Consider the following 19,000-nt stretch of genomic DNA (forward strand, 5'->3'; position numbering starts at 1 on the left):
CCTTGGCACAGTCCACAATATTTTTTTACGTAACCGCGCATTGCAGTCTCTCACGTCATACTCATATATGTACGTCGAAATTTGAAATATTGGCGACAAGTAAATTCATATTAACATTAACTAGAAAATGTATGCGTGGTCTTTGTTTTCTTCCAGTGCTTATATGAAATTTATAAAAAAAGTTAGCCATACAAGAGTGCAATTTTTCTTTCTTATTTTTATATGAAGATCACAGTTAATAATTTTGAGTGTATAACGTAGTAATATGAGTACTTCTGTTGTATTAATAAATTCCGTTTTCAAATTAACTTAATAATTGTTATTGCCTACTATTGAACATCAGAAATATAATGTAATCAGTTTCATACATATATATATATATATATATATGTAACTAATATTCTTGGAATTTGAAAATATTTTACTGTAGATAAGGGTTGAGCGTATCTACGTATTTCTAAAGGGTATCGCATAACTAACATCGTATTATGTAAACCAGAAAGATTTTTATTTCATTATTAATCTGTGTCTTTTTATGACAATCCATATCTAATCATTGTGATAGTTGAAAGGTGCAAACAGCAGTGTACATAAGGACTATCGAGCTGTCAATAATCATAATTATAACTTCCGCAAGCCTAAAACTTCCCACCTGTTATATTCCCTGTGCTGAATTACCAATTACGATTTTTATTAAATTTTACTGGAATTTACTAAAGTACACTTTACTCACATACATGTAAGATACAAAATCAATATAAACATGGAAATCACTAATACTAATTTCTGCGAAGAATTAGAAAACATTTCGAAAAACCTTAAGCAGTCTTGTTTTGTTGGATTTGATGCAGAATTTACAGCTATATTATCGAGTGAAACATTTAAACACAGGTAATTATAGAGGTTAGCAACTATATACAAGACTCTCTGACTCTTCGACTTCCTGTAAAAGATAAGTAAAATAATTAAAACTGTGTACATATTTTACATTTTAGACTGTTTGATACAAGTGAAGATAGATATAATCTAATGAAAAATGAAGTAAGCAAAATGATAATGACCCAAGTAGGCCTAACCATGTTTCTGTATGATAGAGACTTAGATACTTATAAGGCTGTTGGATACACTTTCCACTTGTGTCCTCAAGTATTTGGAGATGTAGACCAGTCATTTATATTTCAAGCATCCACCTTGCGGTTTCTCTGTAAACACAACTTTGATTTCAATAAGGTATATAATAAATATTATTTTAAAAACTACTACCCTGATTTGGGTGTAGGTGTTGTTATTTTATGGTAATACTAAGCTAATTTAAAACCTACACATGGAGATTATCAAGCCTATATTCTTGATCAAAATAAGTACATAAATTATGAATTAAATTATATTATTTATATGCATGACCTCATTCATCTCAACACTCTGTTTCATAGAAAATTGAGTGTACTACTAAAATAGAACCAGTTAAATTAGAAATTTTCAGATACATTTAAATAATATCATGAGTTGAGCTTTATGGCAAAATCTATTCTTTTCTAATGATAAAGATGTTTTAATTCTATTATACTCACTACATTGTTCAAAACCTTTCAGTTCACATATCATGGACTTCCTTACTTAAGTAAAGCTGAGGAAGCTTTGGTTAGAAAACAATTAAAGGATAAACAACTATTTGACAACTTAACAAGATCTTTGGTTATGGATGAAGAGAGAAAATTGCAGTATTACTGCTCTGAAGTTTCTAAGTAAGTTTTTTATATATACATCCTGTGGCTCAAATGGGGTCTTGATCTCAGATTTATGCTTTTGTTTTATTGATCAGTTTTCTTAGAGTAAGTTTAAAAATAGTAGAAACTTAGTATTTGCATCTATAAAGTAACAAGTACTAAGGAGTTCTTCTTTGACTTAAAAGCTTCAGTTTGTAGATGAAAATAGCATGTATATAAAATAATTTTACATTGAAAAATACCAATAGCTTATTATAAAATTATATTTAACCTTTTAATGCAACCAGCCAATCTGTTTTCTTCACAGAGAGAAACATTTTATTGTCTGTACTCAGGATTTTGCACAGTTAATTTCTAGTAATGGGTTTACCCCATCTGGAGACTACAGGAAAATTTATTTAATAATGATATTAAATTTTTCAGGTGGTTGGCAAGTAGTGATGAAGGTACTATGTATTTAGATGTTCAGGATCCAGTACTTCGGTACATTGTTCACAACGAGCTTAGATTGCGGTTTGATGGTATCCTCACTACCAATAGCTTAGGTAATAGCAATAAGGTAAATTCAAGTGTGCAAGAGTTACGTTTTGTATATCTTACAAATGAATTATTTTGATATGAGAATATGATATCCTTCAATAGTTTTGTGTAATTAAATTAAAAATACAGAAGGTTCATAATTAACTTGTCTGTATTCTTTATTAAAAAATACAAATGTTTTGATTTTATAATATTGTAATCTGCAGAAAATAAACTTTTATGCAGCAATTTATAAATAATATACACTATTTCATAATATAATGCACTGGTGCTGCATCCATTTGGATTTTGGCTCTATCATGATCATTTTTGTAAACAAGTAGGTTTTCATGCTTTTGTGCCTGGCACACATAGTTTTATTATTTATTCCGCAAGTGTAGATGACTTTTGTGTTGCATGCCTAAGCCACTTGGCCAACACATGTCTTCTTTCCACTATTTTTAAAAGAAAACACATGTAAACCTCCAATACTCATTGCATATATTTCTCAATTACAGGTTTTGATATACAGAGATAAAAATGTAGAGGGTGCCATTAGTGCACCAATGCAGATACTAGAAGACAATCTTATGACCCATCTCCTGGGATTTTCACAGATAATAGACTTACTTATCTCCCATAGAAAACCTTTAATAGGCCATAACATATATTTAGATACAATTTTACTTCATAACCAGTTCATTGGTCCGCTCCCAAATAAATATTCTATGTTTAAGAAGAATATTAATGATGCATTTCCGTTGCTTTTTGACACAAAGCATATTTCATATCATATGGGAAAATGGCTGACCTTTGACGAAGTATGGAAGACCAATGGTCTTCAAGAGTAAGTTTGCAATTATTATAAAACATTTTAAAAGCATAAAATAAGTTGTCAGTTGGAACGCATGGGCTAGCAAGGTCCTGGATTCAATAGCAAAACATTGTTTCTGATTTCAAAGGTTCACATAATTGCTTGTTCATAAATTAAATTTTTAAAATATTAAAACTCACACATATTTAATTAAAAAGTTGTTTTTTACCTAATCATAATATACTTTGACACATGACATGGACATTTCATGTTGATTTGTCATTTGTCAAACACGAATGGGCGGGAAATCTAAATTATAATAAAGGAACTTCAGTTTAGACATACACTCCTATTCATATATATTTATTATTGTAAACAGACGATGACTACTTTAGTTAAACGATTTTTTTTAATAAGAGGTAACTTTAGCCCTTAAAAGAAATCTTATATCATTCTAAATAATCATTGAATATTATCCAAAATAAATTACAGTATTTCAAGCGAGGAAATACGTCTAATAATAATTACAGAACTATATTTAATAATGCAATTTCCAGTTTATATGAATTTTTTGCTGAGAGAAAATGTAAGAAGTTGGAACAAGGAGTGAATTTCATTCGATTGGTGACGCCATTTAATATTAAGCAAAGCTTTCACGAAGCCGGCTGGGATTCCTACTGTTCAGGTATTTACAAAAATACCTTATAAACCTTGGTTAGTTGAGTGAGGCCTCAAACCCAAGTTTTTCAAGACCTACATGATTGTAAGAACATAGTTTCATATAAAAAAGTGCGTCCGTATAAATTACACATTTCAGCAGTTAAACTTCTTTAAAAATTAATTAGTACTAAGGTAAAAGCCTCAAAAATCATCTATCAGTATATTCACACTGTTTACACACTGTGCTAATGATACTGCACAAGACGTTATGCGACGAATTGCCTTCTAAAATTCTAATAAGAAACTGCTAAACGAATACATCAACCAATATTTTTCCCGATCTCCCTTTCTCACTCTCTCTCAATTGGTCTCAATTGCACACCCCCCCTTTTCGTCGCCAAAAACGCTAAAAGCACCCTCAGGCGCCTAAAGAAGTGTCACTTCAAAAAATATAGATGTATTTGTCAGCGATAATAATAGACAAATGGAAATCCCTTTAAATTCTGAAGAACGAACACTATTGCTGTCTTCCGCGCTGCACCCGTGGGTGGCGCCGGGAGCCCCGTTACGCCCGTGGGCTTGCGGGGGGTATCAGTTTCGCGCCCCGCTCAAGGGCGGGGTGGTCGTTGTGGCGGGCCTGGAGCGGCCCTGGGTCTTTTAGGTGCTATGTAGCGTCTTGGCTGCAATGTTGTTGTCAGCGGGGGTGGAGAATGCGTAGGTACTTCTTTAGGTATCGGAGTCCTCCTCGCGCACTAGCTCGCGCGGGAAGGATCGGCGGTGGTCGGGAGGCCTGGTGTGGAGCGGGGCGAGATTCTGACGTCGGTGCGTCTCGGCCGCAAGCGCATACCACGCGGGCGCCGCGTACGTAATGTGCGGTCTGAGGTATTGCTTGTAGAGCGCCAGTTTGCGCTTTATAGGCAGCGATGACTGCAGCACAGGGCGTAGTTTCACGGCAACCGCCTTTGCGCGGCCCGTGGCTGCAGCGATGTGGTGGCGCATTGTGAGGCCTCGGTCCAATGTGACGCCTAGGTAGGTTGCTTTGGGGCGCCACTGGATCTCGACCCCTTGTAGCTGGAGCGGTGGCGGGAGATGTCGCCGGCCAAAGACTATGGCCTGGGTCTTGGCGGCATTTGCGGTCAGGCGCCGCTCAGCCAACCAGGCGGGAAGGGCATCCAGCGACCTCTGCAGCTTGACGCCTGCGTAGCGCGCGTTGAATGCCGTTGCGATGTAGGCGGTGTCGTCCGCAAACAATGACACCGCACACCCCACTGCGACTGGAACATCATCGGTATAAATAGAGTACAGGCTCGGTGACAAGCAGCTGCCCTGGGGGGACACCCGCGGTGATCGGCCGGCAGCTCCACTTCACCCCCTCGACGGAGACGTGGAACCGCCGGTCGAGAAGGAAGGAGCGGATGATTGCCACCACGCGCCGCGGGATGTCGGAAGCGAGGAGCCTGTGCACAAGTCCCGCGTGCCAGACCCGGTCAAAGGCTTTCTCCATGTCGAGAAATACTGCAGCCGCCGCTTCTTTCTTATTAAGAGCGGCGGTGATGTCGTGCAGCACTCTCGACAGCTGGAGGGTGGTGGAATGTTCACTTCGGAATCCAAACTGTTCGGGCCTCGGAAATTCTGAAGAGTATTATTAAACTCAGTTTAATTGTTTGATCGCTAGATGGCGTTGAAGACACTTTAGTATTTAATTTTTTAAACGAGCTTGTTCTGTGCCCCATCTTGTATTTGACAATATAATATTTATTTATAATTAAATTAAATTGGAATAAAAGTTGTCTGAGCTGACATTCCTTTTTAAACAGAACACTATTATTTACACTTGAGTAGTATATGCAATTAATTATATGTTTATGTATTATCTTCGTAGGTTATTGTTTTATAAGACTTGGGCATTGGGCGGCGTGTGAGCTCAGGGGCCAGTATAGGCCTGTAGGGCCAACCGAGATATTGTCAGCCCTAGCTCCACACGCCAATAAAATCAATGTCATACGAGGCGCTGTACCATATATGGTACGTATACATATGTTGTTATAATTGTCCTATATATCATCATGGGCCATGTTTCCTCTCCTGCACATTTACCCCTGTCCTATAAAATTTAAAGTTTCAATTTTTTGAATTTTTGAATTATACAACTAATTGCGTGTATGCTGTGAGAAAATTGTCGATAATTATTATAATTTATTCAATTGCAATTCACTCCCACACTAGGCAGTTGCACTACAACAAATGGGGCCGTTTAAGTATTACGAAAGCAGATTTGCTACCAGTAGTAGTAGATTTGGTACTTTTCAAGTATTCCCCCTCCCTGTAACATATGAGAAAATCTAACATCTCTCCCCATAACTTACGTAATACTTTAGCGGCCCCAATGCTGATTGTTAAAGTAGTATTTATAAGATACTAGCTGCTTCCGCGAACTCCGTTTTTCCTTTATGCCTAGCCTACCTTTTTAGTACATACCAACATGGAACATTTTGCTATGCTACCCCCAATTTTATTTTTTGGTTGATTTTTTACACCTTGTTTCCGAAAAACCCTAATATCTTACGGAACCCTATTTTTGTTCAAAATTAAATATAGTCTATATTACTCGTGGATAATGTAGCTTTCGAATGGTGAAAGAATTTTTAAAATCGGTCCAGTAGTTTATGAGCCTATTCATTACAAACAAACAATGTTTTCCTCTTTATAATATTAGTGTAGATAGGTTATATTTCGTAACAGGAAATATTGTTTGGACGTTCCGTGAACATCAAACCATACATTACATTAGTGATAACTAATACAAACTTCATTTTAATAGAATTTTATGAACACATTTTTACTTCTGTTTTCAGAATCTCGTTGGTTCAGATCCACCGAAACACCGACCGATGCTTCTCCATATAAAATCTATTAAGGATCGCGTCATAAACGTCAGTAAGGTATGTATTATTACCGCGTAGAGTGTATTATAACGAAGTACTTCATAACATCCTTTATTACGCCAGCATCTTCCAATTCATATGCAACGACAGAACGCAAATTTTTTTTTGAAGTGAAACTTCTTTAGGTATAAAGGTAAAAAATTTACGAAACGTCACGAAGATGTGCAGCGTTTTTGGGGAAGAAAAGGGAGAGAGCGACTGAGAGAGAGTGAGAAAGGAAGATCGAGAAAACTACACGCTATTGGTTGATGTATTTGTTTAGTTGTTACATATTAGAACTTAAGATGGAAATTCTGTCGCATAACGTTTTGTGCAGTAAACGCAGATTTTTTATTTATTTATATTATAATTACCATGTATACAGTATGTAAACAGTGTGAATATAGATATACAAATAAATGAAGTGATCGTAAACTGCTACACGATCATCTTAGTAATAATTATTTACAAAGAAGTTTCACTTCTGACATGTGTACTTTGTACGCACGCCATGGGGCAAACGGGCTCACCTAATTTTAAGTGATACCGCTGCCCATGGACACTCAACGCCAGAGGGCTCGCGAGTACGTTAGAAGACAAACTATATAGTAGGCCAAAATATAAAAAGTGAAGATAGAAAAAATGCGTTTAATGGCATTCCTATGTATGGAGGAAAAAATTTAAAATTGGAACACGTATATTTCTTTAAGTAATAATGTTTCAAAATAGATAACTAGCCTCATATAAAAACTTTTTCTTCACAAAATTTTCTGCGTGGCCTGGTTTTTTTTTTCAAAAATAGAACTTACAATATCCGTGTGAATTATAATGTGTTGTGTATCTAAAACATATACATTATACATATACCTACTAGAGGACCAGACATACGTTGTCCTTCATGATAATGTCCTTCACGCGATTAAGATATTAAACAAAGTGTGAAAATACCGACTCCTGCGCCGTCGACCTGGCTGATTTGTGAATCTAAACCATCCAGGGCACGTATACGCAAACAAAAAAATCATTCAAATCGATCCAGCCGTGTAAGAGGAGTTCGGTGACTTTCACACGTCCATACATACATGTAAGCTATCCTACGCTTTTAAGTTAGATCAAACTGCACACGGTGTGCAAATTTTATTGAAATCAGTGAAGTAGTTTTAGAGGCCATTACGGACAACGTGATGTGTAATTTATATATTAAGTACCTGGATGACCGAGCTTTGCTCGGTATTTTTTTTCTTTTTATAAATTGTGTTTTTTGGAAAGTATATTTAAGTACGAAATACATACTAATAAAATGATGAAATGTAAATATAATTATCGAATAAAGATATTCAATTTTAAGTTTTTATTTGACTGACATCTTGAAACGAGCAATTCTATGTTTAAGTTGATAAAACACGAATAAAATGACATTTTATAGAAATGATTCCTAGCTAGATCGATTTATCGCCCCCGAAACCCCCCGTATACAAAATTTCATGAAAATCGTTGGAGCCGATCCCGAGATTCCAATTATATATATATATATATACAAGAATTGCTCGTTTAAAGATATAAGATATATAGAGACTAATAGCATATATAACTAATAGCATTTTAGGAGCAAAATATCTCTTTATTTAAAGACACATCCTACATCTGTTTACTAGTAACATGTCGACGATCCTTTCCCTACCCACATTTGGCTAATGCACATCGTTACTAATTATAGAAATCCCAGGAGCTGCTGAAATTACCGCGATTATTTCTGGGACATAATAAAATCACGTTCTTTAAATTAAGTCGTTTATTTTCTAAGATAGTGGTACAATTGGATAGATAAATTATAAAATCCCGCACAATTAGCCATATACAGGTGGTCCTAATGATGTCAATACATTTTTTTATATTCCTCACACCTGGACCATGTATGTTCCAAGATTTTTGTAGTTTTCGAGTTATAATTTTTTTTTTTAATATTTTTGCTAGCGAGGTTTCAAAAATTTATATCTTTTTTTGTTTTAGGTATTTTGCAGTTTTTTTCTGTTTGTTTGTTTCTTAAATGTTGTTAAAATAAATAAAAGTATCTCAGCTTTCAGCAAAAAAGGTTTCAAAGCTAAAAGTTTAGTTTTGCCCAAACATTCGCCTTGAATTTAAAAAATACAAAAAGAAGTTTCCATAGCTTCTGGCGAACCTTAAAAACTCCGCAGCTATCAAAATCATAGAAAAAAATTGTACTTAATTTGTATTTTTTGTTGTAATTGCCTTTCAAGGTGAATAGGCTAAATTCATTTAATTTTTTTTTTCACTTTTTTTTATGGTAAATTAAACTTTAATATTTCTAGTTGTGAAATTACTTATTACCTTTTTTAATAACAAATGAAATGCACAATTTACTGAAAGAATACTATTTATTAAAAACTCCTTCCTCCAACTTGAATACATAACCGACAACAATTTAAAAAGTTATGCTTTAATTGTCTGAATCTATTCGAATACTTTTTTTCCGCTTCTGACATTTTTTGTCTTAATTCTGTTTCATTTGTGTTTTCCTCCGCGTGAACCACCTCTTTGAAAAATTTTCAAACGGAAAAGTCGATGGGGTTGAGATATGGCGAACATGCAGCCCATTCGATCGGCCCTACATTCCCCATCCATCTTTCTGAAAAAGTAGAATACAATTCAATAGAACTGCTCTATTACTTGTATTGCATAGTGACTAACACCATGATAATTAAGTGCTCGAAAGCTTCGCCACTTTAAGAGGAAGCGAGAATTAAATAAATATTTTATTATTAACTAAACGACTTTATGTTTCATATACAACACATTTGTGGTGTTTAGCACTAACAAACAAAAATAATATCTTTATTCATCTAGGTAAACAACTACACTTATGAACGTCTAAAAAAATTAAATTAAATGTAAATTTCCATTTGCTACCAGTTCGCAAGTCAAGGGCGTAGAGCGGACAAGACACTCCTTGAAGGCCTTATTTCAATACGTACTTAAGCCTCTTTTTAAAAGTACCTTCAAAACTTCAGATAAACGAGGTTCTCAACAAAATGCTATAGAAGAATTCTAACTTACTTTGTTCATATCGCCCATCGCAAACCAGCTAACCTGGTTGCCAGGCCTGGTTCAAAAGGCCGCGGAGTAGATCGCCAACCCACTCATGCAAGTCACGATTCTCACGGGTCTATAACAGCTGCGATAAGAGATGCTATAGACCAAAATGGAGAGGTGACAATCAGACTTCAGGTCGTATCTTACAGTGATACGACCTGTAGCAATGAAGAGATACCACTGAGAAAAAAAGTTTCTCATATTAAAATCAAAAACTAATCAATATACGGATTTATTGCCAACACACAAATATACAGCATCTATATAGTCATAACGGTAACATAACATCTATATAGTCATAAAATAAGTAATAAACATTGATAAATAGAGGTTTAAAAAGTTTGGTCCCTCTAACTTCATACTTATTCATTGACCGAGGAAAACACCCGTTCTGAGATCACCGGTACTACGAGGCGGCAAATTTAATATTTAATATTTAATTGTGCACTTAAACCCTACAAAGGGATCATGTAATTGATTTAGTAAATTTCTGCAAAATATGTTATATAACGGTGCGTAGTATATTTTCGTCGCATTTGTGCATCTGCGCGGTCTCGATTCTATTCTTATCTCTACTAGTTTTGTCACTGCACCGTTTGAACGGTATTTACATCTTCCTTATTAACTAGCTGCGCGTTCATTCGGTCGTAACTTGATGTATAATAAATCATAAATATAAATCTACTAATAGAAACCCCGGGCTGGCTTTATTATGTACATATTAATGGCTCCACTAGAGTGCTTTTAAAGAAAACTTATTTTTTAACTGTCACTGATTGTCTATCGTTGTTCCTAGGAGGGCCATTTACGATTTCATCATCACGATTATTGTTCAAGAAATATTCGTGATGATGATGAATGAATGTACAATCGTGTAGAGTATCTCCCTCTCCAAGCGACGGTAATTATTTGTCTATATTTTTATTTATACATACTTGTGCCTGTGTTTTTTTATAATATATAAGTTAAGATATACGGGACTCATACATAGCGGTAGTCTTTTTAAGTCTTGACTCTAAATTATACAAATCAATTTGTATTTATGCTTCTTCATATTATTAATTTTATTTATTTATATGTTATTGGTTAAAGTCTTAGGCTAATGTCAGAAGCAATGTTGCTCGCCTTTAATTGGTCCATTGGTGTGACAATAATAGAATCACTTTATTACTCTAAGATTAAGACCATATTGTGGTAACCACAACAGAGCGGTTTTAACGCATCACCTTTTTGTGGAACCAGCTGCCAAATACCAGGGGTATTTCCGAAATACAATTCAGGAAACTTTAATAAAAAGCATACCCTCGATGGCTGCTAAGACACCTGTATGTCCTCAGAGTTCCAGGTGTCTTTAGAAAGTGGTTAGCTATCCGATCAGTGTTTCGGTTTCAGCGGGCGAGTCTCATCCTTGAGGTCGTGAGTTCGAATCCCGGCTGTGTACCAATGGACTTTATATCTATGCATTTAACACTTCCTCGTACGGTGACGGAAATCATCGTGTGGAAACCGGAATACGTCAGACCCAAAAATTCGACGGCGTGTGTTTGAAGACGCCTGATCACATACATGCATATTAAAACAATAGTCGTGAAACAAATAGACAAATATGAAGCTTCTCATAAAAAAATTGAGGGCAATGTTAATAATTTTTATTAATTTTTACATGTTTCGTTAATGCTTATTTTCTAATCTATGCCAAAATAGTGTGCTTTGAAAGACAAATTGTTAAACTGTGGAAAATTACCATAGCTAATAGAGATTTTATTTGTAACCAATTGGTCATTTACCGTTCAACTTATTACTACAAAATCATTCAAATATACTCGATTAAATTTTTTTTTTTCCGTAAGTCGATAAAAAAATCATCAAATGAAATCTTAGCATGTATTGTGTATTGTTATTTCAGAAAAATTCTATATGCAAATGAATTACAGCAATATAATAAAAATGTGTTTTGACTTTACGTATTAGAAAGCGTACATTAATATTTTTAAATTCTCAAGCGATCTAATTTAGCTCATCTACCTTCATAGTAATGAGCATCGTTATTTCCTACCATTTGACATCGCGAGCTTATCGTGTGTGCGGTTGACATTTGGCGTAAATCCAACACACACATGCAACCCACACAAATACCCGACGCCAGTTTAAAAAGCTTGATAATGCCCATGTGTCACTAGGAAAATCTTTATTTTCGCCGTGGAATGACTTCAGAACGCCGCGCGCGTATTTTAAATGAAGTAATTTTTCATGCCTTTGTCAAGGTTGATTTAAGGTTATATTATAAATAGATGTCGTGGCAGCTGTCTGCGATAATCGCGGAACACTAAAATGGCATTACGACACTTGCGACCTCTATCGAACAAAGACAGTATAATTCTTAAATGTCTTTCAGGGTGCTCTGAATATCTTTCTAAAGTTGGCACAAAAACTGTGACGTTCATACGTAGCATTTATCTATCACGAGTCACGACCGTGAACCGTGTTTAAAAAAGGTTTATACATTTTATAGAGATTTAATTTTAAGGGAACATTTTCCCCCAAACAAGTTAGATTAGACCCATTAATTTATTGATACAACTTACACACATTGTTTTAAACTAAAATTCATGGAGATTGCTTGTAGGCAATTAATATAAAAACGTTTACAAAAATATCTAATCTAGTAATAGACAAGCTAATAATAAATTATAGAAGTTATATATTTTAACTATATACATAACAACTGAGCCTCAGGATTCTGTATCTGTTTCATGATCGTTTGTCAATTTAATAGGCAAGTAGGTGATTAGCCTCATCTGCCGTTGACTTTTTGTCTTTGTTGATGTTTTCTTTCACAGTTCGAGCTAATTTTAAATTCTCACATAAAAAGAAATCCTTTACATTTATCATATCCTATAATCTATGAGCAATTCTATTGTTCCGCCAAAAAATTCCTTTCTCAATACAATTACATAATAATAAAACTGATCGAAATTTTTATGATGTACATAAAAATAAATATAAATGTTTAATGTCCAATTAAAAGGTGGCGTCATCGCTGGCGGCCTACGGCTCTGTAGACGTAAAACTGTGTGACGCGCGCGCCGCGCTCGTAGCGACAAACTCGCAGTATACGTAAGTGATCATTAATTTTGAATGTCTTCCTTATGTTTGTCTACAACAGGGTTATATATTGTTTGTTTGTTCCCTTTTGTTAATCATTGAACCTTTTTGTAGTAAAATGCGTGATGTGTTCCATCTTTGGCTATAGTTTCTGTAAGCTGTAGGTTATAAATAATTTATGTTAGCTGTAGGATTACGAAATAAATAAATATCCTATAGTGTATAGGGAAGTTGTATAATACATGCATTTCGTTTTATTGTAAACTACAAAATAAAACGTTTCAGTCGAAATGTTTTAGTATTAATAAAGTCTTCGTTTTAAGTATTTTTTTATAGAACATGAGACAAACGGAGGCTCATCTCATGTTAAGTGACAACGCTGCCCATGGACAATGCCAGAGGGCACCGTCGAATTCAGTGTATTCTGTGGTAGTTGTATATACGCAAACATTTAATAAAAGGTCACTTAATATACAATATCAAATGTTTAATTCTCATGGATTTTGAATATAGCCGTCACATTTACAAATATTATTATTTTTAGCATGGATAGAATTCTGGGACAATTCAAGAATAATACAGACTATAAAGTTACGCGGTACAATCCAATTAGACACTCGAAGGCCGGACAAATGGCTCTATGGTTTGTACTCTTTATTTATGGAATAGTCACAGTTGCCCTCATAGTGGATTGATAATTAGAAATATGCTAGTATATAAAGATTAATGAAAGTTTTTCTGTTTAATTCTGTATCTGTCGAAGTTTGATGATTGACATAATAATAGTATGGACATGCAATTTGTTACAATACGTTTATTTAATTATAATAATAATTAAAATAATAGAATAACAGTATTCTCAGAATTTTCACCTTCATCTAGAACGTGAAAATTGCGCTTATTAGAAAATATACTAATTACAGCGGGAGTTTGAACCCACGAACACGAAATCTTAATTACCACGGTCTCGTCGCATTTAACAATAATGATTTTTTTTTATTTCAGGAGCGGCGCCATATTGACTACCGGTATTTTTGTATACCTGCTCCACAAAAATGTTAATAAATGAATATAAAGCTAGCTCATAGATAAAAGTTGAACTGAATAGTAGTTTAGATTAAATTATTATTAAAATTATTTCTTTATGAATAGAGCCGCTAATGCAATACTTACGAAGATTATGAATTTTCGTATTCCATCTGTATTTTGTGCCTTTTTTTTTTAATGTTTAATACGCTTGAAATATGATTGTATAAATAAAAAAAAAATATTGTTGTTTTTAAAAGTTATCAGGCCCTACAAATTCTGATTGTATAATTTTGTTTTCATCAAAAACGTTTCATATGCGAAATAATACTGGCCAAAATAAGAAAAAAAGGAAACTAGGGTCGCATTTTTCGGTACTCTGTGTCAGAGAGGTTTTCGTTTTACTTTTTACATCTACAAAGTACACTATTTAATTTAGTTAGTTTAGTTTTTAGAACCATGAGGTTGTAAATGCTGTGAAAGATGTAAATAAAATCATTGTATAAATTGTTTTTTTTTTCATATCCCTAAAATTGATTTTGGTTACAACTTCGATTTATTTTTCAACTATACTGCTACTATCATTGAAAGCCAACCATAAGTAATTTATATTGTAGCAATTTGCCGAAGCCGTCTCCATACTAATTTCTGGCAATGTGAGTGTCTATGGGCGTCGATATGACTTAACATCAGATGAGCCTTCTATAACAAAAAAAAACTTAGAAACTGATGATTTGAATTGAAAAGTGCTATTGTTTTGAGGAGTCCAGTGCGATCTTCACGACCAAATGAACAAGAAAGGAGACACTGCTAATATTATGAAAATTATATATATTTATTTTATTATAAACATCGGAAAAAATGAAAATCGATTTGTGGAAAAGGTTAAGCGAATACATGCAATAACGAATCTTATTATAATAATAAAATTTCGTTCATACTAATGGTTGGGTTATATTATTAATATAATAGTTTAGATTTTTTATCTGTTGGAATTATTATCACTGAGTCAAAGTGTAGCGAACACAAAAAAAATTAATGAAAATGCATTTTCAGACTACGTCACTTAAATTAGTTCCGAACTATGTAGCTCCGTCTGTTCCACAAATATTCCTCTAGCTAATAGCTTTTAACTGTGCAAACAATTTTCCGATAATTCTTAAGATAGTAAATAAACATATTTTGGCTAGTAATGACTGTTTTGTCTGCGCTATGTTCAAAGGTTTGAACACTTTGCGTTTAATGTATTACAAACGCCTTTGTTATGACGAGTCTAATTAAGCACAGACGTTGTTTAGAAACTTTTCTTAGTTCTTAAGATAGCGTGTTCATTTCCATTATAAACATTACACGTATTTTATTTTTTACGATACATAGAAGGATCATTTGACCCATGCGGACTATTGTAAGATTTGCGTCTTTTGATGACTGCACAATCCTCTCTCACACAACAACACTCATAATCCATATTAGGGTTGATTTTACTATCGATCCGGCCGCTCTTTCCTTCTGAGTTATATACATTAAAGGAAAGTGTTTAATAAATGTTTTTTTTATTTATAGGTGATCAGACTTGTGTATATTTAAATTTAGAACTTGGCGATTAAAAAGAGTAGCTGTGAGTTTCTTGCCAGTTCTTCTTGCCGCCTTGACTTGCGAACTGGTAGTAAATTTAAATTTAGAATCAATTTAACATCTTCTCTATGGACGGTCATAAGTGTACTTGGTTACCTATATGAATAAAATTATTTTGAGTTTAAGCTTAGATAATCGTGATGATTATACATACAAGTAATTAATTGCGTACATAAGTCATTGTCTTTACGGATGACTTTGCCGAATGTGTTTAGTATTTCAAATCGAAGACTGTGGTCAGATAACACTGAGAGTCTATCCGAAAATATGTTGCCAACATTTGTACAAACAACATCTTAAAATTATTAATACAGTTTACCGAAGCGGGACGAATTTTATAGCTATATTATATTTGCCATTTTAAACAGCGGCGCTAATGTCGACAGTTTACGATATTATGTCGGAATAGATAATAAATTACGGTAATTGGCACCTTAAGCTAAAACAAATTGAAATTTAAATTAACGTACGTCATAGATATTGAATATTTTATGGGACAAATGACAAACGACACCTGCAAGGCCGGGTTTACACGTTGGCTGGCTGTTAAGGATATGTCACACACCTTGGAAGGTCGATGTGTTTACTAAGTATGAGATGAATAAGGGCACTGATACACAAGAACCTTAATAAGGTTACTAACTGTACGATAACAAAAATGAGACTGCTCAGTTTCAGCATCTGACTCTCAACCCTGAGGTCGTAGGTTCGATCCCGGCTGTGCACCAATGGACTTTCTGTCTACCCATTTAACATTCGTTCGAATGGTGAAGGATTAGATCTGTCAATCTGTGAAACTGCTTTGGCCCAGAAAGTAGACAGCGTATGTGGCACAAGAGGCTGATCACTTGCTTATTCCGAGCAATGTTTCGGCTTCAACACGTGAGAGCATTTACACTTGCTCATATGGTGAAGGAGCTCATCGTAAGGAAACTGCTATTCCTTCCAAAAAGTCTGCGGTGTATGTCAGTCACACAAGGCTGATCACCTTCTTTAGGCAAGTAAGAGAAAACAAAAGATCATGAAACCGATACAGAAATCTAAGGCCCAGATCTAAAAAGGTTGTAGAGCCCTTGGTTTGTTTTGTTATACTAATAAAAAGCCTTTCCAACCTCATTTAGCCTAATTGACAATATACTACGCAATGAGTTTCATTTAGAATTGATTGTTTGCTAGTGAGTTGTAAATCACGCGTGTCAAAATGTTTGGTAATTCAAATGCGGGGGCGCAGCTGTTGCAATCCATGTTTGCTTTCAGTATGATAGATCCACATGCAAATTGTTTGTAAATCTCCCTATTTTAGATTCAATTTCAGATATTACGGTAACCATCAAGGAAGTATTGATTCTATGAGATAAAACCAGTGTTAACGTAGGGATAAAATTTCGCAATCCAATAGTCTCGGCTGTGTCATTCAATATATTGTTTTATTCTGCTGTAGGTGACATTTTATTTTTGACACCACGTAAGGAAATTATTGGAATTGTCAAGTTCAAATTAACTTATTTATTTCTATAAATAAACTTGCTAACTCAGCATACTGATACAATGGTATAATAAAAAATACAAGATTGAATGTGAACAGTATTTATAAGCAAACTTAAGAACCACGAAGTGAATTTTTAAAAAATAATGAAAAGTTTATCGATTCTAAAATGAGTGTCGATATCGGGGCAATTGTTGTGGAGATGAAATCGATCCGTTGTTCGAATTGGCAGTAGCATTTATTAGGGTACGATTCCCCGATATTGCCTCGGATTCTTAACGGTAAATATTTTTAAGTATCCGATAATATAAGCAAGTTACGATTATAACCGACGATTTCTCAATTTAAAACGTCTATTATAAGTAAATAACACGCAAACATTGTAAATGATTTCGACAAAACACGTGCCACGTGACATTATAATAATATTTACTCGTAATTTTCCGCTCACAACATTGTCCTAAGTACGGCCCTGAAAGTTTCATCGTCGGGCACATTTTATTAGCTCTAAATTCGTACGCAACGTTATGAAACGTAACTTTAATTTGCCAAAACCAAGTAAACGATTTTATTGCTTTTTAAATAACGTGTTTTGGAAATCTATATGGCAACTCGCTAGATTATTTATGAGCCGAATGTGAGAAGCTTTTCTCTTTGGAATACCTTGTTGGCATTCGACTGTCTCGAACTCATAGTGGTTGTAAAGTATAAAGAGATCTCTCTCTCTCTCTCTCTCTCTCTCTCTCTCTCTCTCTCTCTCTCTCTCTCTCTGGGTGCGTTACTCAGTGAGATGAGATCTGGCGTGAATAATTGTACTCTACCAATTTTAGTCCTGCATTTCTTTTACCTAAATATCCTGTATATGGTATATAATTAGGATTTTTTTATCTTTCTTTCTTTCTTGTACAACTGCCTAATTATGGTAGCGACTAAACTTTTAGTTTATCAGTACATCTCGTTGGCTAAGGTCCACGCGATCTTTTGCCTTCATTGTTGCCAATCAAGATGAGCTTCTCGAGGTTCCCGTCACCTGCGCACTGTGTGATACGAAATTATGCGTTGTCGGCATTTGGCTGATAATAGAGTATTATATGAACCTGAGTGAGATTCGATACATCAGTGTGTTAACCGGTCCACGATATTCTTAACAAAGAGCTCTAGCAAAATACAGGTTCTAATTATATGTTTTGTATGTTAGGAAATATACCATAAGATAGATATTATTTGTACCTAATGGTTACATTTGGCTTAGCGATTTAAGATGAGTATGATGCTATTGGCTGTAGTGCAGGATATTATATATTTGAGATTGTAAAGGCATGCTGCAGACATGGCCTCGCATCCGTGGGTGACACGTTCCACTTAATCAAATTGAATCGCCTAAAACAAGGAAATACATTTATAAAATTAATTGCTTATGTCTTATCTAGGCTGTTTAATTTTACCTTCTTCTTTTGAGTTCTATCTTTCATTAATTTTGATCTTTTTTTAAATTATGAAAGCCACCATTGAAACTAATTTATTTAAAATTAAAAATTACAATGAACGTTGCGTCTTCAATAATCCGATGTTAGGAATTTAAATTCGCAAAAAATATCGAATGAATGAGGTTCCACAAGGTAGCAAATGCTGACACCACGCAACGTGAGGCACGTATAATTCTTATAAATTGCGAAATGCATATTCCATGGTATAGGACCACTTAACACGATTGGACTAGATTCGTTGACCAATCACATTTGGTTCTAAAAAACAAAACACAATTCCACAAATCTAATATTCTCATTTAGTGCCAGTGTATAAAATTTTTTGTCTGAGAGTTAAGTACTAGGACAGACAGATACTAGTCTTTAAAGGAAATGTCCCCAATAATTATGTATTTTACTTAAAACGGTCGATTCAACTGAATTTATTTAAAGCTATTTATTTGTATATAAAACAAAAGATTTAAATGGAAATGGGCTGGACATAATATAACAGGAGCAGATAAATG

At 34.4% G+C, this 19,000-nt stretch overlaps 1 protein-coding gene across 1 annotated transcript; it reads left to right on the forward strand.

Moving 5' to 3' along the window:
• Window positions 1-536: 536 nt before the first annotated feature.
• Window positions 537-14,069, forward strand: LOC110996906 (pre-piRNA 3'-exonuclease trimmer). The gene is made up of 11 exons (XM_022264807.2): window positions 537-891; window positions 996-1,230; window positions 1,594-1,745; window positions 2,151-2,286; window positions 2,765-3,093; window positions 3,618-3,745; window positions 5,603-5,745; window positions 6,576-6,662; window positions 12,784-12,872; window positions 13,405-13,503; window positions 13,866-14,069. The coding sequence occupies exons 1-11, from the start codon at window positions 764-766 to the stop codon at window positions 13,927-13,929; spliced, it is 1,590 nt and encodes a 529-aa protein (XP_022120499.2). The 5' UTR covers window positions 537-763; the 3' UTR covers window positions 13,930-14,069.
• The last annotated feature ends 4,931 nt before the right edge of the window (window positions 14,070-19,000 follow it).

The sequence above is a fragment of the Pieris rapae genome, chromosome 11, assembly GCF_905147795.1.
Source record: "Pieris rapae chromosome 11, ilPieRapa1.1, whole genome shotgun sequence".
NCBI classification, from domain to species: Eukaryota; Metazoa; Arthropoda; class Insecta; order Lepidoptera; family Pieridae; genus Pieris; species Pieris rapae.

Excerpts from the sequence above, each read along its gene's own strand:
- LOC110996906 (XM_022264807.2), top strand. The coding sequence starts at position 764 with ATGGAAATCACTAATACTAATTTCTGCGAAGAATTAGAAAACATTTCG. Across the intron at positions 1,746-2,150 it reads TACTGCTCTGAAGTTTCTAA|GTGGTTGGCAAGTAGTGATG; the intron begins GTAAGTTTTTTA and ends TAAATTTTTCAG. Across the intron at positions 3,094-3,617 it reads AAGACCAATGGTCTTCAAGA|TTTATATGAATTTTTTGCTG; the intron begins GTAAGTTTGCAA and ends TGCAATTTCCAG.